This window comes from Chanos chanos, chromosome 13, assembly GCF_902362185.1.
Source record: "Chanos chanos chromosome 13, fChaCha1.1, whole genome shotgun sequence".
In the NCBI taxonomy this organism is placed as follows: domain Eukaryota; kingdom Metazoa; phylum Chordata; class Actinopteri; order Gonorynchiformes; family Chanidae; genus Chanos; species Chanos chanos.
The window spans coordinates 7,789,224-7,812,901 of NC_044507.1; the positions used below are offsets into that span (position 1 = coordinate 7,789,224).

General features: G+C 44.0%; 1 protein-coding gene across 1 annotated transcript; it reads left to right on the forward strand.

Moving 5' to 3' along the window:
• On the forward strand, positions 1-23,678 carry LOC115826391 (Na(+)/H(+) exchange regulatory cofactor NHE-RF2). Its single transcript, XM_030790209.1, has 6 exons — positions 1-540; positions 2,066-2,245; positions 19,142-19,327; positions 22,331-22,484; positions 22,892-22,998; positions 23,460-23,678. Exons 1-6 carry the CDS (start codon positions 334-336, stop codon positions 23,625-23,627), a joined length of 1,002 nt encoding a protein of 333 aa, XP_030646069.1. The 5' UTR covers positions 1-333; the 3' UTR covers positions 23,628-23,678.

Sequence of the window (23,678 nt, forward strand, 5' to 3'; positions counted from 1 at the left end):
AGGCTATTGGAGCAGAGGTGAAACGCCAGACTCTCCGGGCTTCTTATCACGCGCCATTTGTCTATTTTGAGGAGCGCTTTTCATTGGTAAGGTAGTGCTGAAAAGAATTTACAGACTGGGTTACACTATAAGGAGATTCATCTATTTCAGTATTTTCGAGACACCTTCTTAAAATTTGCTCACTCATAGGAGCGGTGCACGTGAACAAGGAATATTCATTTTACGGAATGTGAAAGTTAGACCCCAGTCTCTTAAATGACTTACTCATTTCCATTTGGAGCAACTAACGGTCGCATCCCAGAAAGACTTTTTTGAAAAGAAGAATCAGAAAAGATGGCGAGCGAATTGAAGCCAAGGCTTTGTTTGATGACCAAAGGAGAGAATGGGTACGGCTTTCATTTGCATGGTGAAAAGGGAAAAAGCGGGCAATACATTCGTAAAGTGGAACTCGGGTCCCCTGCGGAGGCGTCAGGGCTGCGCGCAGGGGACCGTGTTGTTGAGGTGAATGGTGAGAATGTGGAGAGAGAGACGCACCACCAAGTGAGTAGCAAAACTCCAAACTCTAATCACAATTCTCCATCTCTGTCTTTTTTAATCAATATAGTTTCTCTCGTGATTACTGAACAATTAAAAAATCAGTTCACACACAATAAGCCGTGGGTAAAAATACCTCTCTTTTCTTAGCATCCTAACTTGAAAACTCAGGATAAAAGTTACATAAATGTGGCCTAGTTTCCAGGATGTTTCTTGTTAAAGTCAGTATTCAAGAAGGATCTAAGTAATAAACATGCCATAAAGATAAGGATATTGTATCAGGGTGAGGTAAACATTTGGGAAAGGTAAGAATGGTGACAGGCTGACAGATGTCATCTGTCAGAAAATTTCCTCTGTCGTTCACTCCTTATCCAGTAGTCTGTGCGTATGCAGAGGTCATGTCACAAATGCTCTCTCTCTCTCTCTCTCTCTCTCTGTCTCGTTGTGTGCGCCTATACAGTGTGTTCATGCATGTTTGTGTTTAAAACTCTGTGGAACACACAGTTCGTCCGTGCGTTCTGGCCACTGACGTCTCATAACCTTGGCATGCACTCAAATTCTGACAGGAGGCACAGATAATGTTTTTCCCAGTGTTACAGAAACAACACCATCTCCTCATCTCCCATCATCTTTATCTTCCGTCAACAGTGTCCTCAGACCCAGACAGAAAGTACCATGCTATGCACAATCAGAAGTGCTAACTGGTCTCCGCTGAGTCGTTCAAATGATTCTATAATACTCAGTGTCTTAAAATGTCTTTTTTTTCCCCAGTACACTGTCACAACTTAGAAAATAAAGTTCTACATGGAGCTATACTTTGACCAGTTCTGTTGAAAGTGAGATTAGACCACTCAAAATCCTTATATTTTACCATTAAGTGAGATTAGACCACTCAAAATCCTTATATTTTACCATTGGAAAAGTTTAGATTGTTTGTGTTAGACCTCACACATGCAGACACATTTATGCACATTTGATCTGTGGCCATGGACATTGTCAGTATGGAGCAGTCTATTAATGCAGTTGAGTTTGGACCAGCGAGAAAAGAGAGCTGTCTCGCTCATATACAAACAAACATAGACACGGTCTCTGTCTTTCTCATACTATGGCCCATGTTTTCATGGTCATGAAGGGGGTTACATTGAGATCAGTGAGCAGAGGATAAGTGGAACTGGGTTTTAACTGAAGTTCAGAAAGGGTTTCACAGAACATGGTATAAAAGTGTTTTGAAGAATCTGGTTTGAAATTGAGCTCAGATGGATTAATTATTCTTCAATATCATATGATGATAAAGGACTCTGGCACTCAGTTCTCTCTCTCTCTCTTTCTGCCTCCCTCTCTCTCTCTCTCTCTCTCACTCTTGCTCTCTCTCTCTCTTTCCCTTGCTCTCTCTCTTTTGTAAAGACTGAAAAAATGCCACACAGGTTATAAAGGTGATATGATTGGTATAAAGGTGAATTTCATCTGGTAGCCATGGAATTCATTGATGTCTTCATAATTCCCTCTCTCTCTCTCTCTCTCTCTCTCTCAGGTGGTCCAAAGAATCAAAGCTATCGAACACGAGACCCGTCTGTTGGTTGTAGATCGTGAAACGGATGAGTACCTGCGTAGCCTTCGTCTTACCTGCACGGAGGAGATGGCAATCCGGGTCAGCCCTTCATCCTCCTCTTCCTCACCTCCCCCTACACCTAACAAGAGAGAGAACGGCTCTGTCTCTAAACTGCCCATCACTCTGACCAGTGAGGTCCCCAAACCAGCCAGAAGATCCTCTTCTCGAGGCACCAAGAAGGTTCGTCCTGATAAAAGCTTCTTCTCAGTTTTACTGTTTAAGCTAAAATGTCTATAATGTGAATGCTTACCTGTGAGACCTGTTGTTTGGTTTGGGAGTTGCAAAAAAAACCCATCAGAGTTAATAAGAAATGGGTGGACCTTATGAGGTACTTTTGAAATACAGTTGAATTACAGTTCTAAGAAAAGCAGAGCTCGTTGAGGGTTCTTACGTCATCATGCTGGCCTATTTACAGTTGGTTATAGGTTTTTGAACACAGAGCTATCAAAATGTAATCAGGATGGTTTGGGTTATAGAGTGGTCATGTGTCTAATGACAGCAGGCTAAAACTAGAGCGCTTTTAGAACTGATCCCTGGAGTGCGGCTGTGAGTGAGAGAGACTCTCTCTTTATAGGAGAGACACACTTTCAAATAGATATGTTAGATAGATGTGCATCTGAATATTAACATTCAGGCTGAGTGGCCATATATTAAGGCCTTGTGCCGCTATATTTCTTGTAGATTTTAAAAATATGTATCTTTTGTTTAACCAGGCAAAACCTGATCAGAAAACTGATCATTGACAGTGACAATAGCGTGCAGGAATGTTTCATCGATTTAAAAATCAATTTTTAGTATAAAGTCTTAATTTGGAATTTCACTGACAAAGTGGTAGTTTTCTAGTTGTTACACAAATACATTCTTGTCATAACTGCAAGATGCCAGCATACAGCTACCCAGTACAGTAAGGGTGTATTTATAACATGCATACTGACTAAGATTGAACATGGAGGGCGGGTTTAAACTGGGAAATCTGTGTGTAGTCATGGAAACAATGTCTTAGAACAGGAAGGAGATAGCTGGATGGATTCCAGATCTGTGTAAGGGTTAAGAGGTCAGATGAAGGGCAAAGGTTGTGACCTTTTCATGAACGATACATTGGCTCTTGTGAATGAGGGCTTTTAGAGGATGGTACGAAAGTGTGTGTGTGTGTGTGTATGTGTGTGTTTGTGTGTTAATAGAGTGAAGTGTAAGAGCTGAGTGTTTGCTGACATACACATATATTATTATTAAGTCAATTTCAGTTCCGTGGTATATGTGAGAATAGATTCTAAAGAATTAATAATAATATTCTAACAGTAAAGATAGCAGTTGTTTTAAGATGATGATGCCAGAAAATCCTTAGTGCCCGGTTGTGGTTCTGTGCATGCTGATATGTTGGGGAAAGGAACTGTTCCAGTGGTTTTTCTGCACAGAAATCCAACCTGATGGACTTTTCCATCTGTCATATCAGCCAGGCGACCCCCCCCCCCCCCCCCCTTCCCCAACCTCTGTTTCATACTCTCTTCCAACATCTGTTTTCACTTACTCCCGGCCCCCTCTCCAGCAAGGACCATGAAGAACTCCAGGCGAAAGCCCAATTCTCTTTACATATCCACTGTCAGGAGCAAGCGTATTTGGTATATGTTTCTGTGTGTGTGTGCGTGTGTGTGCGTGCGTGTGTGTGTGTGTGTTTGTGCGTGTTTGTGTGTTTCATTGTAGTTTTAGGGTCCGCTGTTCTGGTGTTTTGAGCCATGTAGAGAACTCCCAGCGGCCCGTGGGGTCAAAGTACTCAGCTCAGCACAGGAAATGTTTAGAAAATCTCCTTCAGGACAGAGAGAGGGAGAGAGACACAGAGATGGAGAGAGAGAGAGAGAGAGAGAGAGAGAGAGAGAGAGAGAGAGAGAGAGAGGGAGGAAGAGAGCTATCCTAGAGCAATGCCTTAAGTGTGTGTCAGAGCCAGGGTTTGAGGATTGTAAGACCAGGCCAGAGGATTTGGATGTCTGGCCTGATTTTTTACGGCTTCGTTTCAAAACGATAAAAAAAAAAAAAAAACTGCGGAAAATGCAACACACTATGTGCAGGAGACTTTTGTTGAAGAGTTTAGTGAAAGAACAAGGGACCAGAGGAAAAGATAAGAAACTGTAATGAATTGCTTTAGGGAGGGGGCTACCAATCTGCCCCTGCTCCCTCAACCCCCTGCCCTGCCCCAGCACACACACACATACACATATGCTTCACATTCCACAGATTCTTTCAATAAATACTACGGACAAGTGAATTGACCAATTCACCCTGTGTGTGTGTGTGTGTGTGTGTGTGTGTGTGTGTGTGTCTGTGTGTGTGTGCTTATATGTAAGAGTGTTTGCTTACTGTGTGTTTATGTGTATATGGGTGAGTGACTTTGTTATGTTTTTATGCAAACTGCACCTGTGTGTATCAGAAGTTGAAACCTGAAGCCAAGTGTATGTGAGATCTCTGTGCCTTCTGGTGTTTAACTGTATCAGACAGAAAGCAGAGAGAGAGAAAGACTTCAAGAATCATTTTAGCGCGGCAGTCAGACAGGAAGTGGGGCCTTCTGTGTAATGTATGGGGCCAGTAATAGCGTTTGGGGGGGGCTCCTTTCACTGGATGAAGGGGCCAGGGAGGGGGGGGGGGTGGAAAAAATATCTGTCTCAGCAGAAACAGGACTTAATGACTGCTCTCAGCACGAGCTGAACACGCGGCTACGCTACGACTGCCGCTGTCCCCGCAACAACAGCCAGTCTTACTGTGAGCAGCTTGGAAGACAGCCTTAAAAACGCACCCTGTCGGTGGAGCTGGGAGACAGCACCCACCCTGGGCCAGCGCAAGAACAGTGTTGGGTCCAGACCCTTCACTGGGCTCAAATTTGATCTTTCGTCGCAAGTTCGGAAGTAAATATCCAATTAGCTCTGGAGAAAATGAAGAAGAAGATAACAACTCTTGTCATTACCTCATTGTTAATGTTAGCTTTGCTCCAAACATCTCTCCTTTCTCCCTGAACCCCCTCTCTCTTCATCTCTGGCGGTCAAAATTTTTTTTTTTTTGACTGGCGTTGATATCTGAGAGGCTCTGGAATGACTTCATTCCTGTCTGGGCTGCACAGATGGCCTTGAATCGTAAAATAATTGATACAAAATGTATCACATACGAAACTTGCATGTTTTAGTTCTTCCCGTGCACTCAGCCATTTGAAACATGCCAAACTCTGCGTCTATACACGATCCTATTGAAATGATGAAGCTGTGAATTTGACTTGGCGTGTGTGGAAGAGTCCTCACAGGTAGGCTGTCAAGACTTGATGCTTTTTGTTGTAAAAAAAAAAAAAAATCGGAGTGAAAACATCTCTTGTGTTAGCTTTAGCTCTGGGAGTTCAGTAGTGATCAGGTGAGATGAGAGGAGGTGGACAGGATCACTGTGTAGTACTGTGGAAAGTTAAGAGTGAATCCATGGCAGCCTGACTCCTAGGGTTACCGTGGATTTTCGTACTTCCTGTCCCTCAGTGAGTAACTCCAGCCTTTGAAACACACACGCAGACACACACACACATACACACGCATATAGAGTCATATGCCCATGTTCAGTGATCCCCAATGTCATAGACTCCCCCCAAGGGTCACCAACACTAATGGCTAACGTACTTCACTGATAACCCTAAAACGTGGAATGTTTGTGTGTGTGTGTGTGTGTGTGTGTGTGTCTGTGTGTCTGTGTGTATGTGTGTGTGTGAGATATGATACCCATCATTGCTCTTGTTTCTTTGCTCTTTACTACCCCATGCTATTTCCTCTTCCCAACATTCCTTCTTTGTTTATCCTCCTGCTGAGTTTTCAGGAGGAGAAGAGAGGATTGGATTTAACCCGATCACAGGAGAGAGAGAAAAGGAGAGCGGGAAAGAACGTATTTTTCTGCTTTTCAACAGAGGATCAAGTCATGTCGTGTTACAATATATCTATACAAGTGACCAGAAGTTACATATAAAAATAGAATAGAATAGACTGGAATAGATTAGAATAGAATAGAATAGAACAGAACAGAACAGAACAGAACAGAATAGAATAGAATAAGAAAGAATAGAATAGAATAGATTAGAATAAAATAGAATAGAAACGAATAGAATAGAGTAGAATAGAATAGAATAGAATAGAATAGAAAAGCGTAGCGCCGTTTTCAGCTCGTGCTGAGAGCTGCCATTGAGTCCTGTTTCTGCTGAGACAGATATCTTTTTCACACACCCCCCCCACCCCCCACCTAAAAAGGAGAACTCCAGGTTTTAATGTGGTGGTATGACAGTTATGTTTTCTGTCACTGTCATTCTTGCTCAGACCAAAACAAAGTCTTGACACATCACACGACGTTGACTGACTGCCCATGTTGCTTACTGTCTTGTGTGTGCTCAGTAACTAAGACTTATTAACGCTGGGTACTGAACCGTATGCTCAGCTGTAATAATAATAATGAAATATGGCTGCCCTGCCATTCACACCATACATTTATTTCATTGTTCCTTTGGGACAATGGTTGGTTTGGATGAGTGATTGTTTTGCTCATGGGGAGAAGGCCGGCTACAGAGACTGCATTAGCGCATCTCTGTTCAGTGTCTTGTAACTGTCATGTATAACCGAGGACATACTCTGTAAAAGCTTACTCTGTCACCACACAGTTCATGTGTCTGGCTTTTCATTGTGTAAAGACACGGAGGATATTGTCCTGTAAAAATCTTCATTTAAAGAGTCCAACCAAATGGTTATGTTTGGCAGTCTTCCAGGCTCAGGATATTGCTGGAGTCAACTAGGGCCATTTCCCCTAGGGGTCCATTTACTCAAATACAAAGGAACTCAAGGTCATCGAGAGTGGCGCGATATTAGCCCAAATGTTCTGCCCTGTTTGGCCAAGGAGTTCATAATTGTTTTTTGTTTTTTTTTTAATCAAAGAATTCTGGTTCAAATGCCGCTGTTTTACGGAGCTACAAGGCAGACCTGCACAGAACCAGGAAAATAAGAATCCAGCTTTGTTTGTGTCCGTTAAGTTCATCATTCTATCGGTTGTAATGTGAAGTCTGAATACCTTCTCTTATGACATCACCATCATCTCCGTCATTCCATTCTGTTGTGGCTCCGTCCCCCTTTGTTTTTACAACCTTAGTTGTCTCCTATGTGTGTGTTAGCGTGTCATATGTCACTTTCTCACCCAGCTGGTAAGGCTTGAGTCTCTCTGGCTAACATGCAGTTACACAATACAGCGCTTCACACAGTCACACTTACACGGCACTCTACTGTAATCTCTCACACAGTCAAAACAGGTGCTTTCCCCCTAATCTGCCCATCTCATTTTTTAGGACAAAGATAGCCTTTATGTGGCATTGAGAGAACTACAGGTGGCAGAGGGAGTGAAAGAGAGAGAGAGAGAAAAGAGCAAAGGACATTTTCCCATTGCCAGGGCGCTGTCTGAAGATGCTAATCAGATAGGTCTCTCCGTCACAGCTCTGTCATGGCTGTGTGAGTCGCTGGGTCCATATCAGCGTGTGAGAGTGAGTGAGAGAGAAAATTTATTTTAGCGACTGTTCTGTTTGAATGTCTTTCCTTTTTTTTCCCTGCGTTTTCTGGTCGTTAGGAGGAAACTGAAGAGAAGGGTTCTGTCTGTCAGTGGATGGTGCACCCATAAGCATGTTAAGGTGTCTCGAGTCTCCTGTTCATAAGGCTCAGTGTGACGCAGTGTCAAGAGTCTTTTATTCTAATGAAAATCGGTGAAAATGAAAAGTGGAAAGCTTGTCTCAACAGCCATCAGCTCAAGAGGACGTCACACATGATAACAGCTTCACAGCTACACTGTACAACCTTCTCCGTTCTTCGGCTCTAACTGCAAAGCTCAGAGAACAGATGACAGGGAGAGAAGATGAGAGAGGAGAGACAAGGGAAAGAAGACACCGCAGCAGCAGAGAGAGAGAGAGAGAGAGAGAAAGAAAGAGACGGAGAATGATAAAGCAGACATTAGGTCCTGGGGCCACTCAGAGGCCCTGCCAGCTGTACTTAGAGCCGCGGGATGTGGGGCTGGTGGCAGTGTTTTGATGTTTTTTTCATTTCGTAATACTGGAGGAAATGTTTGTACTCTGCTAAGGCCTGATGTATGGGTTCTTGTTTTTTTTTGTTGTTGTTTTTTGGTTTTTTTGACAGTCTGCGTACTCCCCTCCTGTTTTGTTCCTGTTCTAGATCCATTGCTCCATCCTCAGGCCAGAAGGGTCCGGATTTTTTTTACCACTGTTTTTTTTTTTTTCCTTTTTTGTTTTCCCCCTGCAGGCAGGTTCTATGGCTGTGTAATGCAGTTACTGAAGAGTATGTAGGGTTTTTTTGTAAAAGTGTAGACTGGAATAGAAAGAAAAGAACTAACACAGCAGGTTGTATGAGGATGAACTGGACAGGGTAGAAGTATAAAGAGGATATGTTTGATGTGGCTGGGGACTTCATGAGATACTGAGTTGTGATGACACACGGATTTGGCCAAGTTGGTCAATCAGCACATAGAACCATTGTTTCATGTGTCTCTCAAGCAAAACACCATGCTTTCCTCATGTGTGTCTCATTTCCCTAAACACAGTACAACAACCAGGAAAACCTCATTCTTCCCTGTTAGGAATGTATGTGTGTGTGTACGTGTGTGTGTGTTCGTGTGTGTGTGTGTGTGTTTGTGTTTTTGTGTTTTGAGACTTCCACTTGAAACTATGAAGCAATCTTGTACATTCTCACACCCACATTTGTTAACATCTGCAGGCAGAGGTGTGTGTGTGTGTGTGTGTGTGTGTGTGTGAGAGAGAGACTGGGTGAATATACTGAATGAGGTGAATTGAGTGTAAATACAGGGTTGGTTCCTGTGCAGGTGCCGAAAAGCCCGGTCCGAGCCGAGCCCTGTCCGACACCAGAGACCCATGTTTTGGAATGGACCCAGGTTCTGAAGGATTGACCTACTTACTCATGTTTCTGCTGCTTCTCCATTCCTTACTCATTTTGTTTTCTCTCAAGAACATTCCGAGTTTGTGTTTGTGTCGTAACAGAAAACATCTGTTTCACATCCACGAACACATGCATCTGTTTAAATAATGATTGTGTGTGTGTGTGTGTGTGTGTGTGTGTGTGTGTGTGTGTGTGTGGCTCTGTAGACCATTTAAATTTGAGCAGAGACTAATTTCTGATTCCTTGGAATGTTTAATATGCAGAGTAGTTCTGGACACTGATGGGTAAGAAGACTTTAACACACGCTCACCCAGACTGCGTCCAGTTTTCTCTTCTGTTAACAGACCCGCATCTGGGAGGTGCTATAAAGTCTGCATGTCTGTCTATATGTGTGTGTGTTTGTTTGTTTGTGGGGATTCAGTAGAGCAACAGAATCAGCGTGGGAAAAACACATTCACGGAACATGCTTTTCGTGTCAGGGTCAAGGTCAAAGGTCGTGTTTGGAAGAACAAATACATTTTGGGGCACAGACAAACAGAAAAGGATACAGGGACAGAGGGAGGGTAAAGGAGAGAAAGAGCGAGTTCAGACGTACGTGTGAGTACACACATAAACTGTGTCGACAGAAAGGGCAGTGTGTACGGAGTAGATAGTGGGATGAACGATGACTAATATGAGACTGATGGTTATAAATAGTCTTAAACAGAAATACTCCTTCTTTTCAAATCACCACTATTCACTCTAAGCTACATGGCTCTGCACCACAGATATATTGATGTCTTTTGGCTGCCTTGATGTAAATTATACCACTTCTTCATACAGTTTCCTGTTTCAAGTCTAAATTCTGAACCGTCTCTTTTACAGGGCCTCAACAGTGAGAGATGGTGAAACACATTCTTGTTTTTCACATTGTTTTGTTTAATTTTCTTTTCAATATTTTCAGTCTTTGTGGGTTGGCTTTTCCACTTGGATGACAGTGTATTCTTAACTGTGCCCTGACTGTGTGTATTTGTTCTGTGGCCTCTCTGTCTCCCTCAGTCTCACTGTAATGGGAAAAAGATGTGTTCTTGTACAGTCACTGGTGTGGATCAGCTGTGTTTAGCACTGAGTGAACACATGGTGCGACAGCCATTACGCCTCCTGTCCATGATCTTTAAAGCGCAACTCTGCTAAAGTAGCCACACATATGAATACACACAGACACAGAGACACGCATTTACACACACGCGCGCACACGCGCACACACACACACAAATGCATGCATGCACATGTGCGCTAACCTGCATAAACAGAACATACTGTAATGTCCTGCAAATGTGGACGATGACGCTCACACACACACACACACACACACACACACACACACGTGTGTGTGTGTGTGCACTAACCTGCCCATGCAGAACACACTGTAATGTCCTGCAAATGTGGAGGATGACTTTTCTTCAGTCTCGGATCCCATCTAGCGCTGCCCACCTCCAGCGTGTGTGTGTGTGTGTTTCTGAAGAGCAGTTAGTCGTTAGTTGTGTCCAGATGTGGGCAGATGGTGGAGGGGGACTGTGTTTGTCTGTGCCTGGTTTGTGTTAGTGTGTGCATGGTGAGGCATTAGGTTATAGAGCAGAGAGCGTGTGTGAAAACAGCCATGTGTCAGCCCCTCATATCTGTGTCCCAGACACATGGTGATGCAGCATTGGGGGTTGTTAAATTTCCACTCTACTGTGCTCTCTCTCTCTCTCTCTCTCTCTCCCTCTCTCTCCCTCTCTTTATCTCTATCTCTGCCCTGCTCTGCTTCCTGTTATCAGTATGTCTGAGGTTCAGTGCCCTGAGCCAGTCTCATGTTATTAACAGTAGACATCTCACTGGCACTGATCTTACCATATGGTACATTGTCATTCCTCTACACTGGAAGATTCGACACCTGTTGACTGTCTCTTCGCAGTGTTCCAAATTCAGCTGTCTCTGGCCGCCCATAACAACGTCCTGCTTTTTGATTGGCTCATCATTGATTGATCATTGTTGTTGAATTGCAGTCTATAGGTCTCTGATCAGTAATGAAATGCAGTACCTGGGCTTTTAATTTGGTGATACTTCATTAAGTACAGTACTTAGTCCTCTCACTGGCTGATTAGCATTGTAGTGCAGCTGCTGAAAGCTACTGAGTTCTGTAGGAGCTTGTAGAGCTGCTGCTGATGTAACTGTGCAGGTCATACACTGTAAGGTCAGTGCAGAGAGAAAACCTTCACTTCCCACGTGTACACCCGCACAGAGAGAGAAGAGGGGGGACCCATTACTTTTCCATAGCAGTCATGATTGTCGGCATAATGTTGAAGGCTTGAGTGTAGTGATGTTGATTATAATGATGTGTAGGCTTAGGGTTTGCAATGGGATGGAAATGGTTTGCCATGTCTCAACAGCCCACACACACACACACACACACACACACACACATACACATACATATGGACTGAATCTGTGGAAACTACAACACTTTTAGTTCTGTGATGTGCTAATGTCTTGAAAAAATCTATTTCTTCAAAATCCAAATGTGTTTATAGATGGGTACATATAAACAGTGGCATTGTGTTGTTTATGCACTGGTGTATAGTCCAGAGCTGCTCAGCGGCTGCTGTGCGTGTATTTGGAGTAACAGTCTGATCAGTTAACAGTCTGATCACTAACGCTTTATTTGACAAGAACAGCCGGACAGAAGAGTCGGAATTTGTTGTGGAGTTCTCTGTGGGAATGAAGTTTGTGAGATTCCCAGCTGTTCCAGAGAAACTTGCGGTGATCTCATTGGGCCCAGAGCAAAGTGGATGTGTCACAAGCTGTTTGGAACTCAGACTAATTGATTTGATATGCTTTTGAATGAGAGCACAGTCGTGTTACACACTGGACTGTACTATAGACTACACTGGGCATGTCCGTGCATACTGTTTGACTTTGGCTGGGGGACAGTTAGAATTGTTGTATTTTGCTGAGAGGTTTTGGTGCGTTTATGGTGCTCTAGCAAATAATGGAACATTCTACAGAGCGGAATAATCAGGCATTCTCACAGACTGCCTGACTCTGTGTGCGTATGCGTGCATGTGTGTGTGTGTGTGTGTGTGTGTGTGTGTGTGTTTCCACTCTCCTCCCTGTTCAGTGTGTATCCTGTTTGCCCTCTCATGTTTCCTTTTGGAGGGTGAGAGTGTGTGTCAGTCTCTCCATCACTCTTACATCAACCCACATCGTCAGCAGGGGCCCCCATGGTGTGTGTGTGTGTGTGTGTGTGTGTGTGCACGAATGTGTGTACTGTTCCATGTTGATCAGAAAAAGGGCTTAATTTTGACTGTAGCACCGGGCCGCTGGGGCACTGCACTGGGGTGTCTGTGAGATCCTGATAACATGGGTGTGGTGGTTTGAGTGACATCACCGCGGCACATGAAAAAGCGGGTAAAAGAGAGTAGGATGACGGAGAGAGCACTGACAAAACAAAAACACAGGAGATTTATGCAAGCAGAAGTAAACAAGAGAAATAACATCTGTTGGGCAGGTTTGTTAGCTGAGTTCCCATAATGTGTGTGTGTGTGTGTGTGTGTGTGTGTGTGTGTGTGTGCGTGTGTGTGTGTGCGTGTGTGTGTGTGTGTGTGTGTCTGTGTGCGCGTTTGGGGAGTGTTTCACACGGCTGGAATTTGGATTGATTTGTTCTCTGAGACGCTTGCAGTCCGTTTCTGTGATCTGTTCATCACAAGTACCATGCAAACATATTCAGCATGAGCTCTTACACAAATCACATGTTCTCCTATCCAAGCATTCTTCACGTTCACGGTCGCGAGCCGGCAAACTCTGGCACGCCAGCTTTTGACCGACCCAAACGTGGAAAACTCTACAAAGTCAACAAAGGAGAAATGAATTAATTAGCTTGTCAGGCCACCTCAGCCGCTATTGTAGTCAGCAGAATAGCTTGATTGCACGCTAGCGTTGTGTTTCTGTGGCTCTTCGGGGACTTCAAACAGAGAGAGAACGTTCTGGACCAGTTCAGATATGCTTCAGGCTCAGTAAGTGCACTGAACTGACTGACAAAGCGTATTGTGTCAGTCTGAACTTAGATTGTGCTTTAGTGCACTGCTGAGAATACTAAATTTAGCCTAATAGCCCACACAAACAAATCCTTTTTCCTTTATTAAAGTTTGCTGTTTAAAATGTGTTGTGTTGTTTTGCACACTGGTCTATTATTGTGTGTGGCCTGTGTTGCACGTGTGTGTGTGTGCGCGCGCGTGTGTGTGTGTGTGTGTCTATGTGTGTGTGTGTGTGTGTGTGTGTGTGTGTGTGTGTGTGTGTGTGTGTGTGTGTGTGTGTGAGATATGGACTGTCATCTCTGTTCAGGAAAGTGGAAAGCCAGATGTAGATCTCCAGTCTCTTAGCAAACTGTACCATGCATTTTATGATCTAAAAACTGTACCACACACATTGCTATTTTCATACACCTGTGAGTTTTGGGGGGGGGGGGGGGGGGGGGGGGGGGTTATCATTGTATGGTCACACATTCATCGTAATTATGCTTATTGTAACTGAACAGGAGATGGTGTGATTGAGTGCATTTGACCCTGAGAATTGAATGAACCAGAAACTGAACTGATTGTCCTACAGTGGGAAAAGCTTCAAATTGAGCTTCAAATATCGTTTCTGTTGATGTTTGAGCACGCTCAACACGTGCAGTGCAATTTCTGTTTTCATAATAACATTATTGTCCTCCGGCCTGACAGAGAACGGCTGTTTATCACGCAAAGAGAAAGCAACAGATGACGTTTCGGTTCTCGTTGGTTTCGGTACATTAGAAATGGCTGTGATATCAATGCCAATCTCTTCACTGCACTTGTCCTTTTGTCACGAGGACGTTGCCTTTTATCTGCAAATTAAACGGCTCATTAAAAGTGATCTGTTTGTCAGAGGTGGCATTCATACGCCGCTGGCTCTGCATAGATTATGCATGAAGGCCTCGGAGCTGAGTATGCACACACACACACAAACACACACACATGCGCGCGCACACACACACGCGCACACACACATGCACACAGATGTACCAATGAATCATATCCCACATAGAAAAATTCTGCGTGGATGATATGGAGAGAAATGCAAACTTAACAATAAAAGTTCTAAATTACTCGTCTGTTTTTTGCTCCATGCCTGCTGTCTCTATCTCTCTGTCCTTTCCCACTTTTTCTCTCTTTCTCTCAGTCTCATCTTCCTCCCTGTTATTTCAGCTAAATGGTTTCATTTATCGGTGTACCTAATGGCATGACTGGCTGTAGACAAGTTCAAGTGTCTGATTCAGTGTCTGACAGCCTAGTGCCAGTGTGGACAACAGTAATGGTGGCCATATTGCTATAGTTCAGTTTTTACATCATTCAGCATTCATATGTCCACTCTGTTTTTAGTGGTCATGTCCCTGCATGTCCTCCACTCTATCTATCTATCTATCTATCTATCTATCTATCTATCTATCTATCTATCTATCTATCTATCTATCTATCTGTCTATCTATCTATCTATCTATCTGTCTATCTATCTATCTATCTATCTATCTATCTATCTGTCTGTCTGTCTGTCTATCTATCGATCTGTTTATCTGTCTGTCTGTCTATCTATCTGTCTATCAATCTAGCCCACTGTCTTACTTTCTGGCCCGCTGTTTTACTCTCTGTTGGATTCTCTCAGAGACACATACACATATCGATCTGTCTCAGTGCAGAGATGCACTCACAATTATACTCAGAGGTGTGTAGTCAACCTAAGAGCTTGTGTTGATCCACTTTATCTCTCTATCTGTCTCATGCCATAGCCTTTCGCAAGTCCTGTTGAACAATGTCAGAGCAGCTGGGAAGTGAAAGGCAGGCTTTAAAACTTTTGAAGATTGTTTAACTGAGAGAATGGAAGTTCTGTTTTGGTCTGCAGAGCAGCCCTGAAGGCCCCTGACCCCGCAGAGTAGATCTAACTGATTTTCACCATGCTCTGACCTTTCATTTCTCTTCAGACTGTTCGGCGTGTTCCGTAACAAGTAGTTTGCATGATGAAGAAATTTGTTCTGGAAGAACTTGGCTTAAAAAAATGTTCTGTGTGTCAAAAAAAATGTAACAGCATGTGATGCCAGAGAAAAGATAAAGTCTGCAATACCGTGTTGAGAGACAGAAAGTGAGAAAGAGGGAAAACAGGTTTACATTAGAGTAAAATTTTCATGGAGTTTGTGTGCCACGCCCATTTCCAGGACAGATGGAACTGGGCACTCCTGTTCCACAGCTGTTACCATGGCATCTTATTTATGTCATCCCAGAATAGCACACACTCCCTTGAGATGAAAACTATAAAAAAAAAGGGTCTTAACTCTAAAAGATGTTTGATATCAGTCATTTAAGCCTGTTTTTTTTTTTCTTTTTTGCGGTGATTGTCAGTAGAGACAGTAATACTTTTAAATGGTTTTGAAGTGATGACTGCTCATATCCTGTTTGTATTTGTTCATATGAGAAATGAGAGGAAGCCTTTAGGCTCTGTTAAAGCCTGCATGATGAATTAGATTAGCTGTGAAGTCTAACAGAGATGTTAGGATAAGTGAGCTTGTTCTGGTTTTGGCAGACACAACACAGTTCGGAGCTGGTGATCCATTGCTGTGAAAGGGTTAACAGCAGCTATGAGGCCAAGAGTGAATTATTCAGCAGTGTCAATCTCAATTTCATGAGCTAGTGTATAGCAGTTGCACTCTAGAAAGCACACACACACACACACACAAACACACATGCACACATACATATACAAACTCAAGAGCGTGCACAAGTTCACATGCATACACATATAAACACATACATGGACACACAGGCATGTACAAACATTTGCGCGCTCTCTCTCTCTCTCTCTCTCTCTCTCTCTCTCTCTCTCCCTCTCTCTCTTTCTCTCTCTCTCTCTTTCTCTCTCTCTCTCACCCTCTCTCTCTCTCTTTCTCTCTCTCTCTGACACACACACACACAGACACAATGCTACATTGTGACAGGAAGGTGTAAGAATGTTGACTACTTTGGCACTGGCCCATCATATTCTCAGATGGTGCACACACCTCCGCAGCGCTCTTTTTTAGAAAGTCCGAAGAAACGCACCATGGGACAGGGTGTGTGTGTGTGTTAGTGTGGGCGCCACACAGGACATAGTGGGCTATGGAAAAGGAGAAAATATTGTTAATATGCTCTCCCTGTTCAGAGTCATGATGATATATGTTCAGACCAGACAATGGGCTGGTCTAAATGGAACAGAAACTACATGGAATTCTGAAAGAATCAGAATTCAGTTTCACATACAGAGAGCTCTGTTCTCTCTCTCCTGTACAGGAGACAGGATTTCCAAACTGTAGGCAGTACTCCCAAATACAGTGCCAGTTTTCCCCAGTGAGTTATTTTTCCCTATCATAAGCAAGTTTGCTGACTAAGGGGAAAACCACTGAGACTGGTTACTGTGTATAGACTATTCAGTTTAAGACCTATGAGAGTGAAAAAGAGAATCTAGAGATGAATAAGTCAGCCTGGCCTCGGAATAATCACGAATAAATAGACCAAAGTTCACAGAATTTTCTTTATCAGTCTATCCATCTGTTCATCGGTGTGTGCATGGATCAACTTATCTGAAAACGTTTTTTTTTTTTTCTTTTTCTAGCTCTGTCACACCGTTTCTCTTTCATGCTAATGTGTGCAAACGTACACACACACATACACAAAAAACACACAAAAGACACAGTTTTACAGGGTCGGTGATTGTGCCTCTGGGTTCTGGTTTTACCGGCACTTTGGCCTGTGTCGTTTATGTGTCGTTCTCTCACTTTCGGCCGTCAGCCTTCCCATCCTTCGAATTCCATTCCTCCTCGTCCGACCGGTCCGTTGTCTCTCGGCCCACAGATGGCGAAAAAGGTCAGCAGGGCTTTCTGACTCATCAGCTACGTTCTGCCCTCATAGCATCTCCATCCATCCGTGCTGCTGTTCCTTTGTGCCCGTGAGCTCTTAATGCCACTCTTATGCCAGGGCCGTCCTGCCTCACTGTTCCCATTGGTAAATGTTTCGAAAAGAGAAACAATAGCTTACTGATATCAGTGGAGGGTTATTACAAGCGGGCGTATTAACTATGGCTGTTCCAGTGTTTTTGTAAACTTTTCAGAGATGATGCTAGGTGCCTTTTTTTTTTTTTTAACTCCGGAGGAATAATGGTTCTTTTAAGCTGTCTTTGGTGGGGTTGCCTCTAGGGGAGGGTTGGCTGTCAATGTAATTTATCTTATACTCACAATACTTTTGGCCCCCTGGGTCTCTCAGGCTCTCTCTGTAACAGGATGTTTCAGCTGGTTTGAGTTAGAACAACGGTCAAGAAACAAATTGACAGACTTAGCTCCATTAGGGCTTAAGAAGGCTTTAAAGAGACGGACAGAGGAGACAGGAGAGCGCGGTCTCGTGAGTGGAACGGGTGATATTCGCTGGAGGAGGTGATCAGGAAGAAACAGGCAAGCGAAAGAAACACAGCGAGAGAGAGAGGAGGAGAAAGAAGGAGAAACAGAAGTAGATGGTAGTGACAGAGGTCTCTGAGCCGTAATGGCTGCCAGCTGTGCTGTGTTTCATGTTTATGGGGCTCAGAGTCTGTCCCAGACCTGTAGCATGTTTATGTTAGATGGATTCCACAGTGTTAGAGCCACCAGAGCCCCTCTCTCCCCCCTCCCACCTTCACGGTCCACTGCAATATATTTCATTATATTTCATTATATTCTACTCTTTCTCTCTCTCTCTCTGTCTCTGTCTCTCTCTCTCCCTCTGTCTCTCTCTGTCTCTCTCTCTCTCTCTCTGTCTCTCTCTCCCTCTCTCTCTCTCTCTCTCAGGGTTGATTGCGCAGTTCACAGATAGCTTAAGGCACTTTCTCCATCCAGTGGCCTGTGTTTCTGCTTTTATAATGATATTTGCTGGAAGAGGGGAGAGTGGAACTTACTGTGGTTCTTTAATGACTTTGCGGTCATTGACTTTTCGTGTGTGTGTGTGTGTTTGTTTGTGTGTGTGTGTGTGTGTGTGTGTGTGTGTGTGTGTGTGCTCATGAGGTAGGTTAAAACATTCACCTCTGGAAAGGAAGAAAAATCTTAATTTCACGAACTGCTCTGGGATCAGCTGATGTCCTACCAGTAAACTCCTCATTTTCCCCTCTCCCTGTTTCATTTCTCCTGCTGTCTGTATGTTATAACTGGCTGTATATGACCCATGTGGTACTGCATGCTCTAATCTTTAGTTATACCATCTTACGGAAAGGTAACACACACTTACACACATGTTACACACAGCATGTTCAAAGGAACATGTTATGTAACAGCGTGGACACTTTTTTGGCTCTCCCTTTCGGTATGGCCTCCATACTGATTTCTCTTTTGGGGGGGGGGGGGGGGGGGGGTCCACAGACATACTTCTGTGATTGGTCATGTAGGGAACCGCTTGATCATCTTTAGTGCAGTTCCTAACCTCTGTTTACCGTCATTATCACCCACAAGAAAACGAATTGCTCCGTGCTTCAGCCACGGTCCCTTAGCGATGTCTAAATATTCGCCGTTGTTAAAAGGGTTTTTTTTATTGTTGTTCCTGTTGTCGCTGTCGTTGTTGTTGTTGTTGTTGTTGTTTTTAAATTGGTTTCATGCAGTTTGAACTGAGCAGGGGTATCTGTCTCCGGTCAAGTGCAGTGTTTCTGCTGGTGTGTCCAAGATCTTAAATTCACGTCTGGTGTCCAAACAGATGGTAGATGACAAAAGAAAACAGGGTAGAGCAAGGGCACTAGAAGTGGGTGTAGAAAGTAATGTTGACTAATACAGATGCAGAGAGAGAACGCTAGGAGGCAGTTCCGTCCTCTGATGACTCTGCCTTACGTGGGGAGCACTTTCATGTACATTTCAGCGTGAAAGGTGCTACACTGAGAAACGCACAAGTGGTTGAATGCTGTGTTATAGGATGTTTCGGTTTCGAGTATAAAGCGTTTCGGTTTGTTTTTTTTTTCTCAGGAAGCGTCGGCGGATCAGCCATCGCCGTCCGCGACAAAATCGTCCGAGCTCTACCCCCGCCTCTGCCGCCTGGTCCGGGCAGAAATGGGCTACGGCTTTAACTTACACAGCGAGAAATCCCGACCGGGTCAGTACATCCGCTCTCTGGACCCAGGATCACCGGCAGACCAGGCTGGGCTCAGACCACAGGACAGACTCATTGAGGTGAGAGACAACAGAGAATGTGTGTGTCTGTGTACTTGGGGGGAAGGGGGGGGGCAAGGGGCAGGGACCCCCACAGGAAAACCTGTCTAGAGAATGTGCTCATCCAAGGGTCAACGTCTGTGTGTGTGTATGAACCGGCAGCTAATCCATTACATCTGTTTACTGGTTTTACTGGGTTGTGATGATAATGCACTTCTGCAGAAAAACATGCGCTCCACTATGTGCTATAGACTGGACAACTGAGAGATAATCATACATAATTCTCATCTACTCACTCACTCTCTCAAACACCCGCTCATTCACTCACTCAAACACCCACTCACTCACTCTCTCACTCAAACACTCACTCACTCACCCATTCACTCACTCACTCACTCCCTCAAACACCCACTGACCCACTCACTCACTCACTCAAACACCCACTCACCCACTCACTCACCCATTCACTCACTCACTCACTCACCCACTCAAACGCCCACTCACTCACTCACTCACTCACTCACTCACTCACTCACTCACTCACTCACTCATTTATTCATTCAGTCAGCTAGTGCCTCACTTAGTCAATTCATTCACTCAGTTCTGTACAGATTCAAACTACATGTTTCTAACAGGCATAGTGTATTCACACTCATATTAATGTATCATTCACATACAAACACCTTCACGGACATGTGCCCACACAAGCACACATACACAAAAATACACACACACACATACACACAGTAAAACATGTAACCCCCCACAGTTCCTGGACTGCTAATTGACTCCAGATGTCTGTAGGAGGTGTCAGCATAGAGCTGGGACTCCCCACCCCCTCCACATAAGATACGGAAAACAGCTATCCAAATACCTCCCCCCGCCTCCCCAGGCCTTACCCTCTCTCCTCCTCACACCTCAACCCCTCACGCCTCATGCCCTCTGCTTTACACCCCTGACCCTTCACCCTTGACCATTGATACTAGGGTCAGTCAGGCTGTAGTGTAGTGATCATCAGAGACACACTTGAGAGGGAGACAGAGAAAGAGAGAGAGAGAGGGTGGGCAGAGAGAGAGAGAGAGAAAAAGAGTTAGAGAGAAAGAGAAAGAGAGACAGGTAGGGAGTGTAAGAGAGAGGGGTCTGCATGGATGGAAATGGCCCGTGAAGTTAAGTAAAAACCTCCGCCCTTTTTCCCCCTGTCTGCCTCCATCCAGTCCTGCAGCTGACAGCTCCTCTATGTGTGTGTGTGTGTGTGTGTGTGCATGTGTGTGCGTGTGAGTGTGTGTGTGTGTGTGTGTGTGTGTGTGTGTGTGTGTGTGTGTGTGTGTGTGTGTGTGTGTGTGTGTGCATTCATAGCAACACAGGCACCCAGTGGAGCGCATGCCCACCCGAGAAAAAGAGAGACGCTCTCCACCTTTTCTCCTGTACGTCTGTTCCTCATGGAGCCTCGTGTTTGACTGAAATATTCTCCCTTGCATTCCCAGCAGTAGCTTATTCACACAAACGTGAAGATGAAACAGAAGTGCCACACTGTTGCTCTCAGCAAGGGTTATTTAGAAAACAAATGACTCATTTTATATGAGTATTTTTATGATTTTAAATGGTTTCATCTTCACACTGCAGCTGTTTGTGTGTGTAGGGCACAGCCTATGCTAAGCTATATATAGACGCATTGTGCTCCTCATAATGAATAATTTAAAAGAATTACATTTGTAACGAGTATGTGTACTGAATGTAAACTGTATGTATACAGTAATTGTAATGACCTCCTAAAGACCACATTTATGAGGGGACACCTCATGCAAAGCTAAACTCAGCTGAGGTATTTGTTTCTGATGTTGTATTTGATGTTCCAGAACATGACAGCATTTCAATAGAAAACTCTTAACTGTCATTTAATCTCTCAGACACGTTTGACCTCTGGTCAGTTCCAAGCATTGTGTGGGTGTTAATGACTGGCAGGTGTGAGGAGTTCTATATGGATTAACTCAGCTAATCTCTTATAATGGAACACTGGCTCATTGTACAAGCCATCTGAGTCTGTGTGCGTATCTGTTTTATGAGAAAAGTCAATATGAATAAATGGTTTTTGTGTCAAAGTTGGACCGTGACATACCCCTCCCTCGCTTTCTCTCTCTTTCTCTTCCTTTCTTTTCATAAACCAGATGAATTTTAAACACCACCCCCCCCCCCCCCCCCCCCCAACCATCCAACCCCTCCGGATTGTGATACCTGAAACCTACCCCATTGGAGCAGTGACGGACACATCAATATTTGATAGTGTTCTGGTAGTACAGAGCTATGAGAAGCGGTTCTCGAGACTCACCGCAAACCCAACCAAAAAACAAATTTCTCAGACATGAATAGACAGTATAATCCTCAAAGCACCTTACACAAGGTTAGCTCTACGCACTCCTTTACTTCATATAAACCTCTCTTCTCTTTTCTTTTATCATTTTCTTTTTTTTCTTCTCCGCTCCCTTTGTGAACCTGATCCCGCTGCTAAACTTGGATGTTGCCAGGCAACCAAGAGAGGGGGTCTATAAAGAAAACGAGAAAACAAGTTTAGCGTCTGACAAACAAAGAGCAGTGGAGATATAAATAGATGTTAGAACAAGATGTCGTCCACAACAATGATTCTCTTTTTTTTTTTTTTTGTTTCGGTTCCAAAGACTCTGGAGAATTATTTTTGTCCTTGCGCTGAAATTTCGTTAGGAAGACAGACTCAGCAAATTGTGGGCAGCTCAGTGGAAAGTGTTTAGGTTGTTTGCATGTTTGTGCGGACTGAATTCTCAGTGGGATGGATGGGTTCAGTTGGACACACTGCGCCACCTAGTGGTTGTAACATGTGATTGAAAAAAAGAGCTCTGCTGAACACTGCCCCTTGTGAATAGATGGATGGATAGATCGAGAAGTGATGTGTCAGATTAAGTGGTTTGTAGCCAACGCTGTACCTTTCTCTCTCTGTCTCTCTCTCTCTCTCTCTCTCTCTCTCTCTCTCTCTCTCTCTCTCTCTCTCTGTAGGTGAATGGTGTGAATATTGAGGGAATGAGACATGCAGAAGTGGTGGCGTTCATTAAGAGTGGAGGTGATGAGACACGTTTGCTGGTGGTGGATCCAGAAACTGATGAACATTTTAAGAAGCTGGGGATCACACCAACCAGCAGGCATGTCAAAGGTAAGATCACACTGAATTACCAGTGGGGTACGGCCACAGGGTAATTAAAAACACCCCTCTGAGAGTTTGGTGAATTGGTACACTGGAGTCCAGTTTTAGCCAAAAAAGCCGAAAGCATAACGTATGTTCATTAGCACAGCTGGATTTCCCAACTTCTCAAATGAAATTTTTGAACAATTTTACCCAGCATGCAGGACAAGTACCTCAAATATCTAACATGTTGGAGAGTCTTTTTGTGCTAAACGGTGTATGAACTTTGTTTATGACTTTGTTTATGGGTTTCATTTACTAACCGAGGTTTTGTGCTGTAATCTGACATGGTTGGTGTGACTCAGTGCGTCCCAGCGTGGGCTGAGGTATATGAGTGAATAGAGTGGTTTAGTTCCTGACCTTTTGTCTCTCAGCAGATCCCGAGGCTCAGTCCATAACGAATGGATCCACCAGTCATGTTAATGGGAGCTCCACCTCACAGTCATCACACTCCGATCACAGCAGCCAAGACACAGGCACACCAGTGAGTGCAGTTTGTGTGTGTGTGTGTGTGTGTGCGTGTGTGTGTGTGTGTGAGTGTGTGTGTGTGTGTTTGACTGTGTGACTGGTGTGTGAAAGGGAGAAAGAGAGAGAGAAAGAGAGAGTGAGATCATGTGTCTAATATTATTACACAAAACACATAGTTGTTCATGCTTCAAAAATGTGTCCAAATTGAACACTCACGAGTTTGTTCTTTTTAAGGACTCAAAGGTTAGATGCAACATTTCTTAACATCAGTGTACTGTGCTTTTCCATCATGCTGCAGGCTTTAGTTTACCTCTTAAAACATCTGACTAAACTGATAAAAGTGTGACCTTCTCCGTGATGCAAGAAATACGCAGTATAGCTGGTGGGTTTGCAAACTTCTGTTGTCTGTAAGCATGTGGTGTACTGCAAACTCATTTTGGTCTGTGTGTGTGTGTGTGTGTGTGTGTGTGTGTGTAGATGTCAGAGGACGGCGGGAGCCGCCTTTTGGACCCGTTTGCAGAGATTGGGCTGCGTCTGAGTTCCACTGCAGCAGAAGCGAAGGAGAAAGCACATGCTAAACGCGCCAAGAAGAGAGCGCCTCAGATGGACTGGAATAAGAAACACGAGCTCTTCAGCAACTTCTAAACAAACAATCAAACAAACAAACAAATAAACATCTCATGCACCCTCATCCCC

What these genes read in the sequence shown, in the direction of transcription:
- LOC115826391 (XM_030790209.1), top strand. Translation starts at nt 334, where the DNA reads ATGGCGAGCGAATTGAAGCCAAGGCTTTGTTTGATGACCAAAGGAGAG. An exon ending in CACAGGACAGACTCATTGAG is followed by an intron (nt 19,328 to 22,330) that starts GTGAGAGACAAC and finishes CTCTCTCTGTAG; the next exon opens with GTGAATGGTGTGAATATTGA. An exon ending in GCCAAGACACAGGCACACCA is followed by an intron (nt 22,999 to 23,459) that starts GTGAGTGCAGTT and finishes GTGTGTGTGTAG; the next exon opens with ATGTCAGAGGACGGCGGGAG.